At 54.0% G+C, this 24,234-nt stretch overlaps 1 protein-coding gene across 4 annotated transcripts; it reads left to right on the top strand.

Moving 5' to 3' along the window:
- The first annotated feature begins 244 nt into the window (after positions 1-244).
- Positions 245-21,502, top strand: LOC137437465 (methionine synthase-like). Of its 4 annotated transcripts, none has more exons than XM_078766341.1 (5): positions 245-329; positions 12,452-12,772; positions 18,763-18,965; positions 19,083-19,172; positions 20,382-21,502. In XM_078766341.1, the coding sequence occupies exons 2-5, from the start codon at positions 12,754-12,756 to the stop codon at positions 20,559-20,561; spliced, it is 492 nt and encodes a 163-aa protein (XP_078622467.1). In that variant the 5' UTR covers positions 245-329; positions 12,452-12,753; the 3' UTR covers positions 20,562-21,502. The 4 variants fall into 4 exon arrangements, with proteins under 4 accessions (XP_078622467.1, XP_078622468.1, XP_078622470.1 ...); XM_078766342.1 differs by having other exon boundaries at positions 277-489; XM_078766343.1 differs by lacking the exon at positions 245-329 and adding an exon at positions 12,262-12,359.
- The last annotated feature ends 2,732 nt before the right edge of the window (positions 21,503-24,234 follow it).

The following is a 24,234-nucleotide window of genomic DNA, read 5'->3' as shown; positions in this document are numbered from 1 at the left end:
CAATTAGGTAAAGGGTGCACGAAGAAAAAATAACAATAATGGGAAGATGGTAACTCAAAATACGTCCAACAATTCCGAACCATTTTTCCCCTCAGAAAGGGAATGTTTTTAGGATCAGATTGGAAAGTCCGTTTTTGTTCCACCTCGTATCAGAATATTATTTTAGTGATTGGGATCAAACGACAGCACCCGTGCTCGGGGCTATGAGCCCCGTGTGGCCGTGTATATCCCGAGGCCACGCCTACCCCTCGGGCGTGGCCGACACCCTCTTGGTGCGCGGAATGATGTCATCGCGCCAGCGAGCCATCGTGTCCGCCACAGGCCCACAGGTGTATCTATTTTATTCAAACATATATACAGTGCTACGTTTTCTGTTAACATACACCTCTCGCTTTACCGCCTTCGAGTAAACAAATCAATGGGTCTGGAAGATATTGAAGCGCGGTGTTACGCGCGCTACTTGCTACCAAGGAGGAAGCGGACAACGCGGTAGGTTCAAACGTTCTTTATTCTCTGAGCTCACTGTAACACTGGCTCCGGGCTGCGCACCCGGTGTATATCCTGCGGCCACGCCTACCCCTTGGGCCTGGCCGCCACCCACTTGGTGCGTGGAATGAAGTCACCACGCCAGTGGGTTTTCGTGCTCGCCATACGCGCCCCCCCCAGAATTCCCGCGCACCTGGAGGGCCAGTTTGCGGGGCAAACGGATGACCCGGCCGAAGCGCCCCCTGGCGACCGGCGGCGTCCGGGGTGCAGGGATGCCAGCTGGGATGCTTCCGGCTGTACCCGGGATGGGTGCTGGACCGGGGGGCGGCGTACCGGCGGGGCTGGGCGGTGCCCGGGGTCCACCCGCAGGGGGGCGGCCCCGACGCAGGAGCCGAGCCATCGGCGGTGGGTGGTCCACGTCGAGGTGGGCCGGCTTGAGTCGATCCACCGAGACGCGGTCGGGAGTACCGCCGATGTCCAAGGTGAAGTGCTTCACCCCGGTCTCCAGCACGCGGAAAGGCCCGTCATACGGGGGCCGCAGTGGTGTCCGGTGGGCGTCGTGCCGGACAAAGACATACTCCGCGGTGCGAAGTTCCGGGGCGACGTGCGTGGGTGGGTGCCCGTGGTGCGCCGTCGGCAACGGGGCGAACCTTCGGGCGGTCTCCTGCAGGGCGGAGCGCTCCTGCGCCGGGGACCATGGTGCCGTGGGGTCGGGGAGGAACTCGCCCGGCACCCGCAGCGGTTGCCCAAAGACCAACTCCGCTGCGGATGCGCGCAGGTCATCCTTGGGCGCCGTCCGGAGGCCCAGCAGGACCCAGGGGAGCTTGTCGACCCAGCCGCCGTCGCGGAGGGTGGCCCGGAGCGCGGCCTTCAACGAACGGTGGAACCGCTCGCACAGGCCGTTGACCTGGGGGTGGTAGGCTGTGGTTCGGTGCAGCTGGACCCCGAGCCCCCGCGGCCCAGAGCTCCGAGGTGAACTGGGGGCCGCGGTCGGACAAGATGGCCGAGGGGGTGCCAAACCGGGCGACCCAGGTGGCGATGAACGCCTGCGCGACGTCCGCGGCCGTCGTCGCCGCCAAAGGCATGGCCTCCGGCCAACGGGTGGTGTGGCCCACCATGGTCAGGACATGGGTGAAACCCCGCGAGGGGGGCAGAGGTCCCACCGGGTCCACGTGCACGTGGTCGAACCTACGTGCCGGCACCGTAAACGGGGCCAACGGGGCCTGGGTATGCCGGTGCACCTTCGCGCGCTGGCACGCGAGGCACGTCCTGGTCCAGCCGCGGACGGCCTTCCGGAGGCCATGCCAGACAAACTTGTCGGCGATCAACCTCTGGGAGGCCTTCGTGCCCGGGTGGGACAGGCCGTGGATGGCGTCGAAAATCTGGCGCTGCCAGCCCGCAGGCACGATGGGGCGAGGCCACCCGAGGGAGACGTCGCACAAGAGGGCCGTGGCCGCGCCGTCGAACAGCACCTCGGTGACGTGGAGGCCCGTGACGGCGGTCCGCAAGGCCTGGACACCGGGGTCGGCGGCCTGGTCCACCGCCATCCGGGCATAGTCGATGCCAAGGTGGACCACGTGGGCGACGGACCGGGAAAGGCAATCCGCCACCGGGTTGTCCTTCCCTGCGACGTGCCGGATGTCCGTCGTGTATTCGGACACGGCCGCGAGGTGACGCTGCTGCCGGGCCGACCACGGCTCGGTGACCTTGCTCATCGCGTAGACCAGCGGCTTGTGGTCGACGAAGGCCGTGAACGCACGGCCCTCGAGCAGATGGCGGAAGTGCCTGACCGCCAGGTGGAGCCCGAGCAACTCGCGGTCAAAGGTACTTTAACGGCGTTCGGGCGGGCGAAGCTGCCGGCTGAAGAACGCCAGCGGTTGCCAAGCACCACGCACCCATTGCTCGTGTACCGCACCCACCACGTAGTCCGAGGTGTCGGTGGTGAGGGCGATCAGTGCATCGGGCGCCGGGTGCGCGAGCATGGTGGCGTTAGCCAAGGCGAGCTTTGCGTCCACGAACGCCGCATCCATCTGCTCGGTCCAGGTAACGTCACCTTTGCCTGGCTTCCCTCTGAGGGCCTCGTGGAGGGGGCGCTGGAGCTGAGCGATGCGGGGCAGGAAACGATGGTAAAAGTTTACCATGCCCAGGAACACCTGGAGCCCCTTGATCGTGCGGGGGCGCGGAAACCCCCTCACCGCCTCCACCTTGGCCGGTAGGGGGACGGCCCCGTGCCTCGTGACGCGGTGCCCCAAAAAGTCGATGTCGGTGACGCCAAACCGGCACTTAGCGGGGTTCACGATGAGGCCATGCTGGCCCAGACGTCCGAAAAGCGTGTGGAGATGGTGAAGATGCTCTTCGCGGGACGTGCTGGCGACGAGGATGTCGTCCAAGTAGACGTATAAAAAGTCTAAGCCGCGCAAGACACTGTCCATAAGGCGCTGAATCGCCTGAGCCGCATTCTTCAAACCGAAGGGCATCCGAAGGAATTCGAAAAGTCCGAATGGCGTGATGACGGCCGTCTTCGGGATGTCCTCCGGCCTGACGGGGACCTGATGGTAGCCGCGTACGAGGTCCACCTTTGAAAAGAAGGACATACCCGCCAACCGGGCGGAGAGGTCCTGTATGTGAGGGACGGGGTAGCGGTCGGGGGTGGCGGCGTCGTTGAGGCGCCGGTAGTCTGCACGGTCGACATCCCCCGCCGGGCTTGGGCACGATGTGGATCGGCGACGCGCAGGCACTCGGAGCGCCGCACGATGCCGAGCCGCTCCAGCGTAGCGAACTCCGCCTTAGCTACGGCGAGCTTCGTCGGCTCGAGGCGGCGTGCCCGGGCGTTGACCGGTGGCTCGGAGGTGGAGATGTGGTGTTCCACCCCATGCTTAACAGCCCCCGCCGAGAAGGTGGGCCTCGTGAGGGCCGGGAAACCGGCGAAGAGGCGGGTAAATTTGTTCGCTGCCGGAAGCGTGCAGATGAACCTGGCCGGAACGGAACCGCTCAACAAGCCGCTCGGCGAGCCGCTCTGTGAGCTGCTCAACGAGCGGGGCAGCGCGCATGCGAGCGAGCTGAACGTTTCCACCTGAACAAGCCTTCTGCGCTTTACATCTACCAATAATCCATGAGCGCATAGGAAGTCCGCGCCGAGCAGTGCCATGGGCATGTCGGCTGTGACGAACGACCATCGGAAAACCTGTCACCCAAACTGCAGTGGGAGGCAGCGCTTTCCGTACGTGCATATAGATGTACCATTGGCCGCAAGCAGCGCGGGGCCGCGGCCCACGGTTTGCTTGTCAGACGTACCGGCAGGAATGACACTCACCTGCGCTCCCGTGTCGCACAGGTAACGGCGCCCGGACAAGGTGTCCGTTATATACAGCAAGCTGTTGGAACCGCCGACGCTCAAAGCTGCCACCGAGCGCCGGCTCGCCCATTTCCCGACCTGCCGAATGAGCACGGCGGGCGACACTGTCGAGCCTCGTGGCCGAACTTGGCGTGGAAGAAACACCGGGTGGGCGGCTTCGGCGGTGGAGGTCGCGGTTTTCTTCGCGGCGGCGATGGTGGTGGGCGGCGTGTGGTGACGGACACGAGGTGTGGCGCATCGGCAGCAGCCCCGAGATCCACGAGGAGTGGCGCATCATCAGCCTCGGGAGCCGCGATGGCCGCGGCAAAACTCGCCTGCATGTCCAACGCCGCGAAAAACCTGTCGGCCTCGGCAGCGAGAGCTCGGGGTTCCGTTGTGGTAGAACGGGCCAACGCGAGGCGGACTCGTGCCGGCAGCTGGCGACGAAATAACGCCCGGAACAGAGCGGTCAGGGTTTCGTCGCCCATCAGCGACAACATATGGTCCATGCGGACCGATGGTCGCGTGTCACCGAGCTCAGGAAGGTCTAAGAGGCGGTCGGCTCATGCATCCACCATGAGGCCGAACGTGGCGAGGAGGATGCGCTTGATCGCCTCGTACCTGCCTCGGCCGGTGGATGTCGTAGGACCGACACGACGTGGGCGGCCGCGCCGGGCCCGAGGGAGGCGACCACGTGGCAGTACATGGTCTCGTCGACCGTGATGCCTCGAAGTTGGAACTGGGCTTCTGCCTGCAGGAACCAAACTTCGGCTTGTGCCTCCCAGAACTCGGGTAATTTGATGGAGACCGCGTTGGTTGCCATGCTGTGGCGGGTTCGGTTGGTCAGCGACGGCTGACCAGAATGTCGAAGGTCACCAATGAAGCGCGGTGTTACGCGCGCTACTTGCTACCAAGGAGGAAGCGGACAACGCGGTAGGTTCAAACGTTCTTTATTCTCTGAGCTCACTGTAACACTGGCGCGCTCGGGGCTGCGTGCCCGGTGTATATCCCGCGGCCACGCCTACCCCTTGGGCATGGCCGCCGCCCACTTTGTGCGTGGAATGAAGTCACCACGCCAGTGTGTTTTCGTGCTCGCCACAATATAATTATTCAGGAAAAAACAGTAAAGAAAAAAAAAACAAATTAAAAAACTATGAGGCATCAATAAATGGTTAGAGCGGCCGCTTTGAGTTTAGGGAGTCGACGGTTCGAACCTGGTCGATTAATACCAAAGACTTTATAAAGGGTCAACCGCTGCTTCATTTATTGATTCTCAGTATTAAAAGGGTAAAGAACGGACGTTTGTCGGAACCATAGGTTGGTAATCTTATACTAGCCTAGGCCTTGGTGGGCCCAATGGCCTTGTTCGTTGACGTTCCTTGTTGTTTTAATTATTATATATTTATACAGGGTTCACTTGGACGAGTCCAAATCAATTACACGGAACTCGGTGCCATTTCAGCGTTTTACAATGTCCGTGACCGTAAACATCATGGAATGGAAGCGCTCAAGCATCTTGATAATGATAAGGCCAAGTAAAAAAAAAAAAAATGTTTCTCGTCCCCGCCCGCTTCCTTTTTAGTCGCCGCCTACTTTTATTTACTATTTAATACTTTTTTTTTTTTTAATATATACTTGTTTAAAAAAAAATCGTTTTGCGAAGAAACTCGGTCTAAAACTTGCCGTTTCCGGGCGTTTGCTGATCGTATCTTGTGCATTGATGATCTGAACTATTATGGATCACGCCCTCTAACGGAACTTCCTGGTTAATACATGCTAGGCTTAACGCAGACACTTTGTGCTAAAGACGGTCAATTCTCGCAGCGGTTGTGCACTGGGCAAGTGCAATTAATACGTGTAAAAATCTTGCATCTATCTATAATTCCAGTAATCTCTGTCTGTCTGTCTGTACGTCTGTACGTTTGTCTGTGACCGCTGTTTCTCGACAACCACGGGTCCGATATACTTTTAACTTGCCAGGTATATTGCTGGGGACCCGAGGATGTGCCTTTTCAAGGTTTCATATTAATCGGACAATTACTTACCGAGCTATGTCCAAAAAACGATTCAACCAATCAGAGAGCAGCGAACGATCGCGTGTGCCGAACGTGGCGGGCACACTCTGCCTCGGATGGCACATTTGAGAGCGTATTCATTTATTTCACGTTTGCAAACTATGTTGGCGTTAAACTATGTTTTACAACTAATAAAAACGAATTTGCGATTCATTCGCTTTCCTGCGCGTTTGTGCACGCGATGGCGATTTCTTTACCAAACTCCGGAAGCCGTTCGCTTTGGACCAAACCATTGCATGTAAATAGAGGGGGGGGATTGTCACCACTCGCAAGCCGTTCGCTTTGGACCAAACCATTTCATGTAAATAGAGGGGGGGGATATAATTTTAGATATAGATATAGTACGGGCATGCCCTAGTTTCATCTATCTATAATTCCAGTAATCTCTGTGTGTATGTTTGTATGTTTGTATGTTTGTATGTTTGTCTGTGACCGCTGTTTCTCGACAACCACGGGTCCGATATACTTGAAACTTGCCAGGTATATTGCTGGGGACCCGAGGATGTGCCTTTTCAAGGTTTGAAATTAATCGGACAAGTAGTTACCGAGCTATGGCGATTTAGCCGTTCGCCGTTCGCTTTGGCGTTGCGAATGGACCAAACCATTTCATGTAAATAGAGGGGGGGGGGGTTCTGTGGTCGTTGCGAATGGACCAAACCATTTCATGTAAATAGAGGGGGGGGGGATTGTCACCGTACTCGCAAGCCGTTCGCCGTTCGCTTTGGCGTTGCGAATGGACCAAAACATTTCATGGACCAAACCATTTCATGTAAATAGAGGGGGGGGGGGGATTGTCACCGTACTCGCACCCACGTACCCACGTACCCACGTACGGGCATTGCACCCACGTACGGGCATGCCCTAGTACTTTTAATGGTACAAATTTGAGTAGGAAATATAACGATATTCGTGTGTGTAAGCATTCGTTCGTCGACAAAAGGTTTGAAGTCTTGGTTCGCGAGATCAGTTGTAGATGAGAAGCGAACGTTGAACGATCTCTTCGCTAAAAGTAAATTTGCCAGTGGAGAATTTGACGATGGAGATGACATTGGTGATGGATACCAAACAACGAAAGTAAGTTGGTGTTGTAGCGGCTGCCGCTGAGTTTTCACAATCGCCTTGCACCTATCAAGGACGCGGAGCGATCACCATGCCGGGCTCGTCCAGGACGCCCGGGCAGGCCCGCGCTCAACTTGCCAGGCCTCGGTCGGGACGCCCGGGCATGCCCGGGCATGCCCGGGCAGGCTCGCCCTCAACTTGCCAGGCCACAGCCAGGACGCTGGGCCACGCCCCCTGGCGCCGGGCCTGGGCAAACCCCCTGGCGGAATAGATATATATTGCTGAGAGATAAACGGTTTTTCAGAGTGCCTGAGTGTTTGATTTCAATAAAGCAACTCAGATGAATTCCAGCTTTTTGTCGCGTCCATTCTTCTGATCGACGTGGGAGCCCCAGCTCCTTCATTGGTGACCTATCGACATGGACACGGCAGTCGCCCTTAAACTGCCTACCTTCTGGGAGGCTCACGCGGCGGTTTGGTTCGCACAGGCGGAGTCCCTGTTCGCCCTGCGAAGCATAACGGCCGACGACACCCGCTTCCACCATGTGGTAGCTGCGCTCGGGTCGGTTACTGCGGCCCGCGCCCTGAGCCTCCTCGAAAGCCTGCCAGCCGCTGACAAATACGGCGCGATTAAGAAGCTGCTCCTCGATGCTTTCGCCCTCCCATCGGCGGAACGCGCACGGCGCCTGCTCGATCTGCCTGAGCTCGGCGACACGCGCCCTTCCGAGCGCATGGACTACATGCTTTCACTGCTCGGCGAGCACTCTCCGGCATTCCTGTTGCGGGAGCTGTTCTTCCGTCAGCTGCCTAACCCGGTACGCCTCGCCCTGGCAAGCACGACGATCACAGATCCCCGGGCCCTTGCCAGAGAAGCCGACAAGATCTCCGCCGCAGGACAGCGCATCGTAGCGGCGACATGGGACCCACCGCCGTCCGACGCAACACCCAGGGCGCCCGAGCACCCGGCACGGTCGACGGCCGAACTGCCGACGCCATTGGCGGCCGCTCTACCGAGCCGACCACCTCCGGCACGACGACCGAGGCCTCCACCTGACCAAGCGTGGTGTTACTATCATGCCAGGTTCGGACAGAAGGCCCGGACATGCCGACCCCCGTGCACCTTCGGCAGGCCGGGAAACGGCCGGGCCGGCGTTCATTACCAGCCATGAGCGCCGGCCACACGGGCAACTTACTGTTCATCACGGATACAGCGTCCGGACGGCGCTTCCTGTGCGACACCGGCGCCCAACTGAGCGTCATACCCGCCTCTGACCAGGACAGGCAATCCGCGGTTTGCGGCCCCTCCTTAGTTGCGGCCAACGGATCGACTATCCGCACCTTCGGCCCGCGCAACGTCACCCTCTGCTTCGGCGGCCAACGCTTTGCTTGGACGTTTGTAACCGCTAACGTGCCCGTGGCTCTGCTAGGCGCCGACTTCCTCTGCGCACACGGACTGCTGGTGGACGTCCAACGGCGTCGTTTAATCAACGCTGAAACCTTCAGCTCCCTGGTATGCACATTGAGCAGCTCCGCGCCGACCGAGCTGGCATGCACCGTCCCGGCGGCGAACGAGTTTGCTCGCCTGCTCACGGAGTTCCCGGCCCTCACGCGGCCGACGTTTTCGGCCGTCGCAGTACGGCATGGGATCGAGCACCACATACCAACCACGGGCCCGCCGGTCTACGCCAGGGCCCGTCGCCTCGACCCAGCCAAGCTCGCCGTAGCGAAGGCCGAATTCGACGCGTTGGAGCACCTCGGCATCGTGCGGCGCTCCGATAGCGCGTGGGCCTCGCCACTGCACATCGTGCCAAAGCCGGGGGGTGGATGGCGCCCGTGTGGCGACTACCGCCGTCTGAATGACGCTACCACCCCCGACAGGTACCCGATCCCGCATATCCAAGACTTCTCCGCCCGTCTGGCGGGACGGGTCATTTTTTCAAAAATTGACCTCATACGGGGATATCACCAGGTACCTGTCAGGGCGGCCGACGTCCCTAAAACGGCAGTCATCACGCCGTTCGGCTTATTCGAATTCTTGCGGATGCCGTTTGGTCTCAAGAACGCGGCTCAGGCGTTCCAGCGCTTGATGGACGGCGTGCTGCGTGACCTGCCGTTCCTTTTCGTTTACCTGGACGACATCCTCGTCGCCAGCACGTCCCGGGCCGAGCACCTCCTCCACCTCCGAACACTGTTCGAGCGCCTCAGCGAGCACGGCCTCATCGTCAACCCGGCCAAATGCCACTTCGGCACGACGGCCGTTGATTTTTTGGGCCATCACATCACCAAGAACGGGGCCGTGCCGCTGCCAACCAAGGTCGAGGCCATCACCACGTTCCCGCGTCCCCGCACCATAAAGGCCCTGCAGGAATTCCTGGGAATGGTGAATTTTTATCACCGCTTCGTGCCCCGCGCTGCTCAGCTCATGCGGCCCCTCTACGAAGCCCTCCGGGGCAAGCCGGCCAAGCACGACATCGCCTGGTCCGCAGCAATGGACGCGGCCTTCCAAGGCTCAAAGCGGGCCCTCGCCGACGCAACACTGCTCGCTCACCCGGTGCTCAACGCTCCCATCGCCCTCACCACGGATGCCTCCGACTACGCGGTGGGCGCCGTACATGAGCAATGGGTGAACGGGGTTTGGCAGCCACTCGCTTTTTTCAGCCGGCAGCTCCGGCCGAACGAGCTCAAATACAGCACGTTTGACCGGGAGCTCCTCGGTCTACACCTGGCCGTCCGCCATTTCCGCCACCTCCTGGAGGGCCGTCCTTTCACGGCGTTCGTCGACCACAAGCCGTTGGTTTACGCCATGGCCAAGGTCACGGAGCCATGGTCGGCCCGCCAACAGCGCCACCTCTCCGCCGTGTCGGAGTTTACCACGGACATCCGGCACGTCGCCGGCAAAAACAACGCCGTGGCCGACTGTCTTTCCCGGGCCAGCGCGAACGCGGTCCACCTGGGCGTGGATTTTGCGCTTATGGCGGCGGACCAAACCACCGACACCACGGTGCAAGCCCTCCGGGCGGCGGACACGGGCCTCCGCCTGGCCGACATCCCCTGCGCGGACACTGTCCTGCTCTGCGACGTCTCCCAAGGCCAGCCTCGCCCCATCGTGCCCGTCGCCTGGCAACGCCGCATCTTCGCCTCCCTCCACGGCCTTTCCCACCCGGGCCGGAAAGCTTCCCAGAAGCTGGTGTCGGCGCGTTTCGTCTGGCACGGCCTTCGTCGGGACGTCCGCGATTGGACCAGCGCCTGCACGGCCTGCCAACGGGCCAAGGTCCACCGACACACCCAGGCCCCGCTGGCACCTTTCACCGTGCCCGAACGACGTTTCGACCACGTCAACGTGGATCTGGTGGGCCCCCTCCCCCCATCACGGGGGTTCACACACCTGCTCACCATGGTGGACAGGACCACCAGGTGGCCGGAGGCCGTGCCCCTCGTCTCCACCACCACCGCCGACGTGGCGCAGGCTTTCATCGCCACCTGGGTCGCCCGCTTCGGCGCACCGGCGGACATCTCGTCAGACCGTGGTCCACAGTTCACCTCCGAGCAGTGGGGCGCGGTCGCCCGCAACCTGGGGGTAAAGCTCCACCGTACTACGGCCTACCACCCCCAAGCAAACGGGTTGTGCGAGCGATTCCACCGCTCCATGAAGGCCGCGCTCATGGCCGGCCTTCAAGACGTCGGGTGGGCCGACCGGCTGCCGTGGGTCCTTTTGGGCCTTCGCACGGCCCCCAAGGAAGACCTCCAGGCATCCACCGCCGAGCTTGTCTATGGCCAGGTGCTACGCGTCCCGGGCGAATTTGTGCCCGACGCTACCAGTCCCTGGTCCGCAGCTCACCAGCGCTCGGACCTCCAGGAGGCCGCCCGACGGTTTGCCCCCGTGCCAACATCCCGCCACGGTGACCCCCAGTCCTACGTCCCCCCAGCACTCCGCACAGCGGAGTATGTTTTTGTGCGTCACAACGCACATCGGTGGCCACTCCAGCCGCCGTACGACGGGCCCTTCCGGGTGCTGCGACGGGACGACAAGTCGTTCGTCATCGACATCGGCGGCAGGTCGGACCGGATTGCTGTGGACCGCCTCAAGCCGGCACACGTGGACGTCGACCACCCACCACGGGTGGCCCTTCCGCCGCGGCGAGGCCGCCCCCCGTCCACGGTGCCCCCCACTCGACCGCCCACCACCTCACCGGACCCCCTCCCACGACCCGCCAGGGGTCGCTTCGGCCGGGTCGTCAGGACCCCCCTCAAATTGACCCTGCCGGTGCAAGTCGATTCTGGGGGGACGTGTGTAGCGGCTGCCGCTGAGTTTTCACAATCGCCTTGCACCTATCAAGGACGCGGAGCGATCACCATGCCGGGCTCGTCCAGGACGCCCGGGCAGGCCCGCGCTCAACTTGCCAGGCCTCGGTCGGGACGCCCGGGCATGCCCGGGCATGCCCGGGCAGGCTCGCCCGGGCATGCCCGGGCAGGCTCGCCCTCAACTTGCCAGGCCGCAGCCAGGACGCTGGGCCACGCCCCCTGGCGCCGGGCCTGGGCAAACCCCCTGGCGGAATAGATATATATTGCTGAGAGATAAACGGTTTTTCAGAGTGCCTGAGTGTTTGATTTCAATAAAGCAACTCAGATGAATTCCAGCTTTTTGTCGCGTCCATTCTTCTGATCGACGTGGGAGCCCCAGCTCCTTCAGTGTCGTGATATAGCGTAAATATTTAAGCCATATCAAGACATACATTTTCTAGTGTACTTGTTTATAAATACTTGGTGCATTAAAAAATCCATATGTAGCTGTAACGCTATACTTGGATGGCCTAGTACTAGTTGTAGTTTCGTGTATTCTGAAGTGTGAATACAGTCAGGCCATAGTCCTACCCTATGATGTAGGTTTAATGGTGGGAGGTGGGAGTACAACGTGGGTCTCTGAGTGAGAAGCTCGGTATCTAGGCCCTGTTGTAGTTAATAAAGTAGGCCTAGATTTCTGCAGTATTGATTTTTCATTTATTTCGTAAAAGAAAATACAATCACAAAAAAAATTCTTAACAAAAAAATTCTTAGAAAAAAATAGCAAAAAAAATGAAAATAGTAAATAGTAAGGCCTCCCTCCTCCTTTTTCAAAAAAGTCCGGACGAGAAACTTTTTTTTTTTAAACTTGGCCTAACCTAATCCTCTTGAAGCTGTAAATCGATGGCAGCCCCCAAGTTCTTTCAGCCAATGAAAATAGATCTTTGGGGGGAAATGTCAACATGTACAGCCAATCAGTGAGCGAGTCAGGAATGAGGTTTGGACTCCACGGGAGTTCGCCGTCTGTCTTTCAGTTTGGCGCAGCCTGAGTGGACGGATTCGGCTTTATCACAATTTTTAAATATTTCTTTGCTATTGCCTATGCTTCTTCGGACTTTACCTCAAGTATTTATTTTCTCCACTTTATCTTAACTTCATCATTATTTTGTGCTTTTCTGTTCCACTTCGCATTTAAACTTTTCCTTTGTAACGTCCAGCCCTCGTCCCAGATTCGCTCCGCCCTCATCCCGCATTCGCCCCGCCTTCATCGCGGATTCGCTCCGCCCTCATCCCGCATTCGCCCCGCCTTCATCGCGGATTCGCTCCGCCCTCATCTCGGATTCGCTCCGCCCTCGTCGCGGATTCGCTTTGCCTTCTTCTTCAGCCCCGCCTCCATCCCGGCCTCGCCCCGCCTCCATCCCGCCTTGGCCCCGCCTTCATCCCAGCTTCGGCCCGCCTCCATTCCGGGTTCCCTGCTTTGGCCGCTCCACCACATCTGTTCAGCGTGAAAGCTTCCACCATGAGTGTCTACCTACAGGGTAAAAGCTTTGCACACTGTGTTCGTTGATGTTAAGCGTATTACAAGATGTACACGTACAAATACCTACTGTATTAATATAGTAATTTGTCCATTATATCAGCTTCACATCTAAACAGTTATATTGAAGGAACTGCGCTCCAACGCGAGTCGAAAGAATTGACGCGACCAAAGACGGAATTCGTCCGAGTTGCTTTATTGAAACCAAACAGCTCAGGTATTCTGACAAGCCCGTTTATCGGGCAACAATATATATACACATTTATGTCGGGAAGTTTGCCCGGCAAAAGCTATACCGGGCATGCCCGGGTGTCAAGGGCGAGCCTTGGAAAGGCGAGTCTGGACCTGCCCGGGCGTGTTTGGCTGCGGCCTGGCAAGTCGAGGCTGGGCGTGCCCGGACGCTCTGGGCGAGCCCTGGAAAGGCGAGAGCGGGCATGCCCGGACGCTCTGGGCGAGCCCGGGAAAGGCGAGAGCGGGCATGCCCGGACGCTCTGGGCGAGCCCTGGAAAGGCGATAGCGGGCATGCCCGGGCGCTCTGGGCGAGCCCTGGAAAGGCGATAGCGGGCATGCCCGGATGCTCTGGGCGAGCCCTGGAAAGGCGATAGCGGGCATGCCCGGGCGCTCTGGGCGAGCCCTGGAAAGGCGAGAGCGGGCATGCCCGGACGCTCTGGGCGAGCCCGGGAAAGGCGAGAGCGGGCATGCCCGGGCGCTCTGGGCGAGCCCTGGAAAGGCGATAGCGGGCATGCCCGGACGCTCTGGGCGAGCCCTGGAAAGGCGATAGCGGGCATGCCCGGGCGCTCTGGGCGAGCCCGGGAAAGACGAGACCGGGCGTGCCCGGGAGGTTCGGGCGTGCCCGGGAACAGTGAGTCCGGGCATGCCCGGGAGAGGCGCGTCTGGCCGTGTTCTGGCCGGTGCAAGGCGATTATGTACATCCAGCGGTAACCGCTACAATATAATGTATTGCAGCTGAATAAATTTCACTTTAATAGTTAATCTGCACACGTGTGTTTCTCGTGGAGTGGTAGATGGAGGGATACAATGGATGGATGAAAATCGTGAGATTGAGGGATAGTGATTGGTTGGTTCAATGATTAATATTGTTTTTTTTTTTTTTTTTTTTTTTTTTTTGTATACAAGATCGAGGCTCGTGAAAGAGCGAACATTAATCACACAGAAAGACAAACCGACACATAAAACATATAACATCGGGAGCGGTAGACAAGATGGGGAGAGAGGGGGAAGGACACAAACACAACATTTGAGAGCAGGGACCGAGAGACATGGAGACATCGAGAGATCTGAGAGAGGGCGAGGGCTTTGGGGGGGGGGGGCATGGGAAGGGGGCGGTGGGAGAGGTATAAAACATATGGACACTGCCAGGACTTCCAGGAAAGAAGTTGGAATTTCAAACAAGGTGGATCTGGGGTGAATTAGCGGGGGTAGAAAAGATCAAGGTTTTGGATGGGGGAAGATAAGAGATGGTGGTGAACAGCTGTTTTAAAGACCTGGAGGGAGGAGTGGGATTGAAGGGAGTGAGGGAGTTTGTTCCAGAGGTGGGAGAAAAGAGGAATGAAAGAGTGAAGGTGAGCAGAGAGCCGAGATTTCGGCAGTTTAACCATCAGAGGGTTGCTGGCAGATCTTGTGCGACCTGTAGGAATATTTGGGGGACAGAGCACAGAGAGAGCTGGGGGTGCAAGGCCGGAGAGGAGTCGGTAGAAGACAGAAAGACCACCTACCTGCCTGCGGTGAGTGAGTGAAAGGCCCTCAGAGATAGCTTCATCGCGGGAGATTCCAATAATTCTGAAAGCTTTGGTTTCAACAGCGTGAAGCCGAGCTAGGTGTGAGGCAGGAGCACCGGCCCATAGGGGAGAACAGTATTCCATTGAGCTGCGGATGAAAGCCTTGTATGTGGTGAGGAGCTCAGGTGTGCCGAGGAAGGACTTCGCACGACGGAGGATGCCCAGTCGGCGACTGGCTTTGGAGGCCAGCTTAGAAATGTGGTTTTCCCAAGAAAGATCATGGCAGATAGTGAGACTCAAAATCTTGAGCGACAGAACTTCTTGGAGAGGATTGTTGAGAAAGTAGATGGGAGGGTTGTCCAGTCGATCTTTTCGGAGAGACATAGTAAGAGTGTGAGATTTGTCAGGATTGAAAGACATGTTCCACTTGTTTGACCAGTCTGTGATTTTGTCCAGGTCTTCAGAGAGCGAGGAGGCAGCAGACTGCCGATCTGAGGGAAGAGGAATGGAGCGGCAGAGAGTGGAGTCATCAGCAAAGAGATAGAGAGGATTTTCGAGAGAGTCAGAGAGATCATTGATGAAGACCAGAAAAAGCACGGGGCCCAGAACACTGCCTTGGGGAACTCCAGCCTGAACAGGAAGAGGAGATGAGAGAAACCCATTCAGGGCCACACGTTGACGACGACTAGAGAGGAAGTCCGCCAGCCATGCGTGGAGATTTCCATGGATACCAAAGGAGGAGAGTTTGGTGAGCAGAGCGGGGTGCCAGACCGTGTCGAAGGCACGTGATATGTCGAGGGAGACAGCTCTAATTTCCTGTTTGGCATTGAGGACCTCCATCCATTGTTGAGACAGCAGAAGCAGCATGTCCAGAGTAGAGTGACCTGGTCTGAAACCAAATTGATGATCAGAGATCAAGCCATTGGAGAAGAGGAAAGATTTCATATCCGAAGCAATGATGGATTCCATGACTTTGCTGATAATTGGGAGAAGGCTGATTGGTCTGTAGTTGCTAGGATCTGTTTTTGCACCTTTTTTGTGCAAAGCGGTGATGTTGGCTGATTTCCAAGCAGATGGCAGTTGACCTTGAGCAAAAGAGAGGGTGAAGAGAACAGAGAGAGGGTGAGATAGAGCAGCAGAGCAGGATTTTAGGACCCGTGGGCTGATGCCGTCAGGACCAGTTGCAGAATCAGAGTCGAGGGTTGACAGAAACTTTTCCACCTTGTCAGGAGGAAAGGACACGGAGTCCAGGAGCAGCAGGGTACGACTGGGTATGGTGGGTACAGAGAGGGATGGGTTTGGGACACAAGATTTAGAGGCAAACACAGAGTTGAGGCATTCAGCTTTTTCACGTGCGGAGTCAGCTGTGTAGCCGTTTGAGGTAAGGGAGGGGATGGAGGGGGAACAAACACCAGAAACGGATTTGACCAGACGCCACCAGGATTTGGAAGAGGGAGACAGATAAGAGAGTTCGGTCTTGAGAACGGAGAGATATTGTTTCCTGGCTCTCCTGAGGGTGGACACACACTTGTTTCGGGCTTTGTGAAAGGAAATGAGATTTCCTTCCGTTGGATTTGCTTTCCAGGAGACGAAGGCAAGTTGTTTCTGGGCAACAGCCTCACCACAAGATTCCGTGTACCATGGACGGGAGGAAGGGTATGACAACTGAAGATGAGATGGGATAAATCTGTGCATGAGAGAGAGCAATTTACTTTGGAAGAATTCCCAGGATGAGTTGATGTCAGAGGTGGTAGAGATGGGAGACCAGTCCAGATGATTGATGGCTGCTTGAAGACCGTGCCAGTTGGCCTGAGTGAAATGCCAGACTCGTCGACGCTGAGCAGGCTCCCTGAGGATGGTCAGAGAGATGTCCACTTTAACAAGGACATGATCAGATGATCCGATCGGAGCAGAAGAAGAGCAGCAGACATTTTCAGGGAAGTTAGTCATAACCAAGTCCAGAAGAGAAGATGTTCCGTTGACTGAGATCCGGGTCGGGAAATTGACAGATTGTGTCAGTCCCAGTGAGTCGCAGAAGTCCTTTGCTGAGGAGCCATGGCTGGTGAGAGAGGTACCCACACCCAGCCAACTGGCATGATGACAGTTGAAATCACCACATATGAGGAAGAGAGAGTTGGGATGAGTAGATAGAAGTTGGTCCATATCATCAGACAGCGAGATGTAGATGGAGTCATCACTGTTTGGTGGACGGTACAACACACATTTGAACAAGAGGTGGGAGCGAAGGGGAAGCCGTAGCCAGAGGTATTCCTGGGTGTGAGGTGGAGAGAGTGCAGTGCAGGGCGAGTGAGGAAGAGAGTTTTTGATAAAGATAGCAACCCCGCCTCCAGGACGAGGCTCAGGTCTATCATACCGGAGGAGGGAGTAGCCCGGGAGAGATACTATGGAATCAGAGACATCATAAAGGAGGAAAGTTTCTGTTAAGCAGATCACGTCTGGTTTGACAGAAGCAACCTGTATGGAGAGATCAGTTAAGTTTGAACGAAGGCCCCGGATGTTTGAGGTCCATACCGTTAATGAAGAGGAAGGGGGAGCATCAGATACAGAACAGGGGGGAGGAGGGGTAGGGTAAGATGTGGAAGAGGTGGAAGAGGTAGGGAGAGCTGTTGAAGGTGTGTCAGAGATTTCAGAATAGCTCAGAGAAAGGGAAGGATGGGGCGGACAAAAGGTTTGATGGTGATTGGGTGAGCCACAATGAGGTGTTATTTGAGGAGGGGGAAGAGCGAGGCAGAAGGTTGGGGGAGATGGAGGTGAGAGTTTGAAGGGGGAAGAAGCGGGGAGGACGCTTTGAGGAGGGGGAGTGAGAGGGGGGAAATTGAGAAGCAATGAGGGTGGGGAGATTTGAAGGGGAGGGGTGAGGGGGGAGTTTGGGAGGGAATGGACAAGGGGAGGGATTTGAAAGGGATGGGATATGGGGGAGATTTGGAGGGGAGGGGTGAGGCAGGAGTCTAGGAGGGGAGGGGCGAGGGGGCGTCTTGGCGGGGAGGGGTGAGGGGGTAGTTTAGGAGGGAGGGGGCAAGGGGGGAGATTTGAAAGGGATGGGTGATGGGGAAGATTTGGAGGGGAGGGTTGATGGGGAAGATTTGGAGGGGAGGGGTTATGGGGAAGATTTGGAGGGGAGGGGTGAGATTGGATTTTTGAAAGTGTACGATTTATGGGAAACGAACATTTATTGCAAAATGAGTTTCTTGTGACCTTCGAGTTAAAAATACGTTTAAGGACGCTGGATGGAGGATGGAGTGCAGGAGAGTTTAGGGAATGTAGAAAAAAGGCACTATAGGAGATGGATATTTTTTTGGGGATGAATTGATTTGATGAGCAAGTCGAAAGCAGCCTTTTAAAGAAGAAGAAGAAAAAGGTGTTATAAAATATGACGGAATACATAACTTGAGGGGAAAGTGTAAACATTGAAGGTTAATGAGTGAAAACTATCTGGGGAAATGGGGGAGAAACACGTGGTCGAAGAACGAACGAACGAATAAGTATGAATAAACGAATGAGAACAGAGAAGGAAATTTTTTTTTTTTTTTTTTTTTTTTTTTTGAGTTGAGATTTACACAAGGAAGTAGGCTATGGGTGAAAAGACTGGGAATACAGAGAACGAAAGTTATTGTATCACAAACGACGGACCGCTGAGAGAAAAACAAAGCGTCAAGGTTGTACAGTGCACACTGTACATGGCCTCAAGACACGACACGAATTAACACGATTTTCAATACAGGTATGAAAGATTTGCACCGAAAAATCTTCGTCGGGACACAATATACGTACAACACCATAAATAAATACAGTTTTAACGAAAATATAAATGGGAACAATCACTTAACTTCGATTTCAAATCGTTCGCGACGCGGCAAAGGCCTTGCTCGCGACACGGCAAACAGACGATCAATTTATGAAAGATAAACACCGAGAAACAACCAAAGTTGCACACAATAACTTCACACACCGAAAGATAAATACAGTTTCGACAAAATACAATTGTGAACAGACTTAACTTCGAAAAACGTGGAGACCGTGTGGACTGTGGAGCTTCGAAAATCCCTCCCACCGCCTTTGACCTGTGTGTTCGTAGCAGTTCGTCGTGTTCGTAGCAAGACAATTTTGACGTCAACATGTGAACAGTTACTGCTGTTCTTAGACAGAGCTTAGACAGAAGACATTGTACAGTTCACGATATACAAGGATGTCCTGAAACTCGTGAGGTCCACGTGTTGTCCTCCCGCTGCAGGTGATTCGGAGGCCGCTCTGCTGGAGCTGCTACGACAACGGGTGCTCGTGCTTGATGGTGGAATGGGGACATGTCTGCAGCAGTTCAAGCTCCAGGAGAGTGATTTCCATGGGAGCGAGTTCTCGGAGCACAAATGCAACCTTCAGGGAAACAATGACCTTCTGACTCTCACCCGTCCCGATGTGGTCCGCAAGATCCACCGGGTGGGCGAAAAGTGCTGGAAACCTGTCAGAAATGGCTCGAGATGTTACTAGGTCGAGAAAAATACTGAACTTTCTGAGTCTGTTCATGTAATAACATGTTGTGGTCGTGTGTGGCAGGATTACCTGTTGGCCGGAGCGGACATTATTGAGACAAACACGTTCAGCAGTACGAGTGTCGCACAGAGCGATTACCAGCTCTCTCACCTGGTCAGTCCGAGCAACTCATTGAAATTCTCACAAATAATAAGATAATTTTTGAAACAGGAAATGGCCATTTGGTCCATCGCACTCATGTTGCATCTCAAACCCAAATCCAATAGGACGTGGGAATGGGCAATTCACCAGACCATAGTAGTACACAAATAAGTAGACAATTATTATGATCATTTTATTATGATTTTATTATGATCATCAATTATTATTATGATCATGATCTTTCCTGGGAAAACCACATTTCAAATCTGGCCTCCAGAGCCAGTCGCCGACTGGGCAGCCTCTGTCGTGCGAAGTCCTTCCTTGGCACACCTGAGCTCCTCACCACATACAAGGCTTTCATCCGCAGCTCAATGGAGTACTGCTCTGCCCTCTGGGCTGGTGCTCCTGCCTCACACCTAGCTCGGCTTCACGCTGTTGAAACCAAAGCTTTCAGAATCATTGGAATCTCCTGCGATGAAGCTTACTCCAAGGGCCTCTCACTCACTCACCGCAGGCAGGTTGGTGGTCTTTCCATCTTCTATCGACTCCTCTCCGGCCTTGCTCCCCCAGCTATCTCTGGGCTCTGTCCCCCAAATATTCCTACAGGTCAAACAAGATCTGCCTGCAACCCTCTTATGGTTAAACTGCCAAAATCAAGACTCTCTGCTCACCTTCACTCCTTCATTCCTCTTTTCTCCCGCCTCTGGAACAAACTCCCTCACTCCCTTCAATCCCACTCCACCCGCCAGGTCTTTAAAACAGCTGTTCACCACCATCTCTTATCTTCCCCCATCCATAACCTTGATCTTTTCTACCCCCGTTATTTCACCCCAGATCCACTTTTTTGAAATACCAACTTCTTTTCTGGAAGTCCTTGGTGTCCTTGTGTTTTATACTTCTCCCACCGCCCCCCCCCCTTTCCCACGCCTCCTCCCCCCAAGCCCTCTCCCTCCCACACATCTCCCGATGTCCCTGCTCTCAAATGTTGTGTTTGTGTGCTTCTCCCTCTCTCCCCATCTTGTCCACCGCTCCATCTTTTGATATATTTTGTTTGTCTGTTTGATTTGTTTGTGTGATAAATGTTCGCTCTTTCACGAGCCTCGATTCTGTATACAAAAAAAAAGAAGAAAAAAAAGCTATTGTGTGGATGACACCGTCATGCGGCACTTTCTGATCACCCCATCCACAATGACCTTTTCACTCCTCGATGCGCGTGCGCAGGCATACCGACTGAACCTTGAGGCAGCCGACTTGGCGAGGCGTACGGCTGATGCGGTCTGGGCCGAAACGGGCCACAGGCGCTTTGTGGCCGGGGCTATGGGACCAACCAACCGCACTCTCTCCATTTCACCGTCCGTTGAGCATCCAGACTTTCGCAACATCAGTAGGTTATACTCGTGATGGAGTTTGGGTGGGATCACATGGGAGGGGTCACATGACGGTGTACAGCTTTTTGAGTTGACATACAATGTTTCATTGTGGCATGTGACGTATGACATTAAAAATGTCAAATGCATGGGTGAAACGCCTTCCATAGAGCACGGAACTCACTAACTAACAATACTAACTTCCGTATAGCCAGGCAGCAGAAAGTCTGCCTTCGTCGATAAATTTGGAAATAGAGTCCATTGTTGGGTTTCTCTTCCCCATTCCCTTCTGTGAACTTCACGGAAAATACCGAAGTGCCATCTTTACATTGCATGAAGTAAAAACGCGATTCTGCTGCACACAAATACAAAACCTGATAATGTCTGTTGGTCACGGTGAAGTTTGTGACCACTTCAATCCCAGACCAATAAATCTCACCAACGAACCTTGACGCAGGAGGGGACCATTTGGCCCGCAATGCCTGTGCTGCACCACGACCACATTAAATAAATCTGTCGGGCTCTCAATTCAGTGATTCAGGAAAACCCCTCCAGTTTCACGAGTTTGAAGGGGTAGTGAGTGAATGCTCTGGTTTTGTACCCACCCTCACCCCCCTCGCCCATCTCCCACCCTGGCCCATGCATATCTGGGCCCAGTGAGAGGTAAGTTAATGCTCAAGCAGGCAAGTATGCTGCAAAACTGTGAAGGCTAATGAAAATTTGGACCAAACTTACCTCAATTCAACAAGAATGTCAATAGATTCCTCCTTTCTGTCAAATATTTATACTTTCCTTTGTGTGCCCCCCACCTCGTGTCCTTAAAGGCTTTGTGCCGGGCGATATCTCATTAAAAATAACAATAATAATACAAAAAGGGCCTACTAGTGTATCAAAAGTCCTTGAAAGGTATGTGGTATTCAGTGTTCATTAATTTTTTTAAGATAATAAGATGCTGTATTAACTGAAAATAATCCTCCCAGCAATGGATGTTCAGGTGAAATAAACCAAATTCCTCCAATTATCACGTTTTTATTTGCTTAGTTTTTAAGTGTTGTAGCCGCTTCAATATTGGGCTATGTCCGTCCTTCCATCGAAAATGAAGAACCGTTCTAACCCACCATTTTTAATTCTAAAGGGTAATTGTAATGGTTTCTAAAGGGTAATTGTAAAGGGTCCGAAAGGGTAAATCTAATGGGTTCTAGAGGGTAATTCTAGAGTTTAATTCTCGAGGATAATTCCAGCAGATAATTCTAAAGGGTGATTCTAAAGGGTGATTCTAAAGGGTGATTCTCGAGGGTATTTCTGGAGTTTAATTCTAGAGCGTAATTCTAGAGGGTGATTCTAAAGGATTATTCGAATGGGTTGTAAAGGGTAATTCCAAAGGGTAAATCTAAGGGGTTCGAAACTTTAATTCTTAAGGGTTCCAAAGGATAATTCTAAGGGGTTCTAAAGAGTAATTTTGAACGGTTTCATTCATTTCTAGGCAGTGCCTATTTCATATTTAAAATGCCAAACTGAACCGCTTACTTTGGACATGGGTGCAATTTTTTTGGTTTCAATTTGGACACAAATACCCCCAAAATGACCCAAAAAAATTGACATGAATTTTTCAAAAATTTCGGGGGATTCATGTTCCCAAACCTCACCTAGTATGGAGTTGTTTTGCTCGCTACATTCCTTTTTTACACTGCGCTGAAAAGCGAGGTTAATGGATCGGTCATGTACATGTATATATATGTACATATGTGTATGTTCGCATGTTAAAAATTCATTTTCTTGGCGTTCGTTGGTCTGAGTGACACGGATTTTTTTACAGTGTAGCCCATAGTGCAAAGCCGTCTAGAACAGTGTTTTTCTGTTCCTAATGTATGTATGTATGTGTATATGTATGTATGTATGTATGTATGTCCCTCACAAATGTACGCCAATCAGAGCTGTGGACCTGGCCACGTGACAGGGGTGATGTCATTTTGACACCGCCATTTTGATTTCTATGCCATTCAGGCAGAATATATTGTCAACCCTGTCATGCATTACAATCTGCAAGCTCCTCTACCTTTAAATTTTCCATTCAGTGTGAAACACAAACAAACCGATTGTGAAAATGACCATCAAATATCGAAAGCATAGGCATTACGGATCTTCCAACGACACATTATGTATAGGCCTTAGGCTTCATACCTTCATCCCTCACCTTCAGGCCGCTTTGGACAAATTTGCCCAGGTTTCTTAATACAGTCGTATCATTTTCGTAATAATAATAATAATAATAATAATAGTAATAATAGAACCACCTTTAGAGGCCATTTTTCCCTGCAGAGCAGGGGTTGGCCTTTTTTGGGCAGCACGGTCTCCTTTTTGAAGCAATGTTTTATAGCCGGATGCCCTTCCTGCCACCAACCCCGTTAGTCACCTCTTGGGACACACAGGGAATTACCAGTGAACTGGTACTCAATTTGCCGACCTCTGAAGGATGACAGGCTGAGTCAACCCCCCTGGCGTTAATTCAGCGATCGACCGGGATTACAAACCCAGGATCCTAGGATCCCAAGCCGGCACCCTAACCGCTAAGCCAACACCAGGCTTATAATATCGTAAATAATATAAGTATATAGTAATAATATAATATAGTAATAATAATATCGTAAATATTGTTGGGGTTTTGAGCGTGTAAAGCGTGTAACGTGTAACGATCGCTGGAGCGTGTAAAGTGTTGTAAATATACCCTTTGTAAATAATTCCCTTTGTAAATACCTCCATTTCTTGTAAAGGTCAAAGGTCGTCCCCTAGTTAGTCCACATCGCAACACGTAGCGAAACATAGGCTCTCTTCATAGTTATTTCATTATTATGTGTTTCAGGTAAGGCTGTGTTTCCAATAGTTTGACTCTACGTTGCATTAATCAAATAAGATAGGCCCCTTTCAATTCCCCAATCGCCTCACCCGCGTCTCCGCAAAGTAACAGCCAGGCAGCGTTCGCTGCCCTTTGGTTTGGCTCGTTTGATTGCCCCAAGACGCCATTGCCCATGTGCTCCATCTCGGAGAAGAAGGGGGGAGGAGCCGCCAGATCACGGCTTGATACGGCTGACACCAATATAAGCGCGAAGCGACCGCTATCAGCCCCACCTAACCGCGTTACCAATAGATGCTACCGCTATCAGTAGTATTACACCTGTGACTGAAAACATAATTACTGTGGTGTTGTGTCTGGTGCTTGGATAGCCAACTTACAGTGCGTGGCGTGGATCCAGGAGGGCTTACCCTCGCAAAAGACAGTGGTTGGTGTAGTCAGCAATACCTGGAATGGTCCCGTCCACCTTGGTTCCAGGGCGTTCTTGCGGGTGAAGTGCTTCACGAGCACGTGGTGTTACGGATTCGTCACTTCCGTTGTGGTGGTTTTCATCCACTGTAAACATTTTTGATTCCATGTACTATTATTGTTTTCAAAAGGTTCATGGTTTATGAACTGTTTTCAAAAGGTGAAAAAGTTAGAGTTAAAAGAAACAGGAAACCAGATCGGGAACCGGACGACGAAGAGGAAGAAGAGAGGAAAAGAAGGCGGAGCGAGTGGAGTCGGACAAGAAGCATAGTTGCTTTGCGGTCTGGAGCGAACGTTGGCGAGCAAGAGTCATGAGTGAACTTTGGGTTTCCCAGGAAAGGGATTCCTGTGACAGAGTTGTTATCGCTGTAACAGAAAAACCTGCGTG

The sequence above is a fragment of the Myxine glutinosa genome, chromosome 12, assembly GCF_964187855.1.
Source record: "Myxine glutinosa chromosome 12, kmMyxGlut1.1, whole genome shotgun sequence".
In the NCBI taxonomy this organism is placed as follows: Eukaryota; Metazoa; Chordata; class Myxini; order Myxiniformes; family Myxinidae; genus Myxine; species Myxine glutinosa.
The sequence above is the reverse complement of the archived record's forward strand: the minus strand, read 5'-3'. Positions and strand labels throughout refer to the sequence as shown.

Coding starts and splice junctions, on each gene's coding strand:
- LOC137437465 (XM_078766341.1), top strand. Junction 18,966..19,082: donor TGGTCCGCAAGATCCACCGG/GTGGGCGAAAAG, acceptor CGTGTGTGGCAG/GATTACCTGTTGGCCGGAGC. Junction 19,173..20,381: donor ATTACCAGCTCTCTCACCTG/GTCAGTCCGAGC, acceptor GCGCGTGCGCAG/GCATACCGACTGAACCTTGA.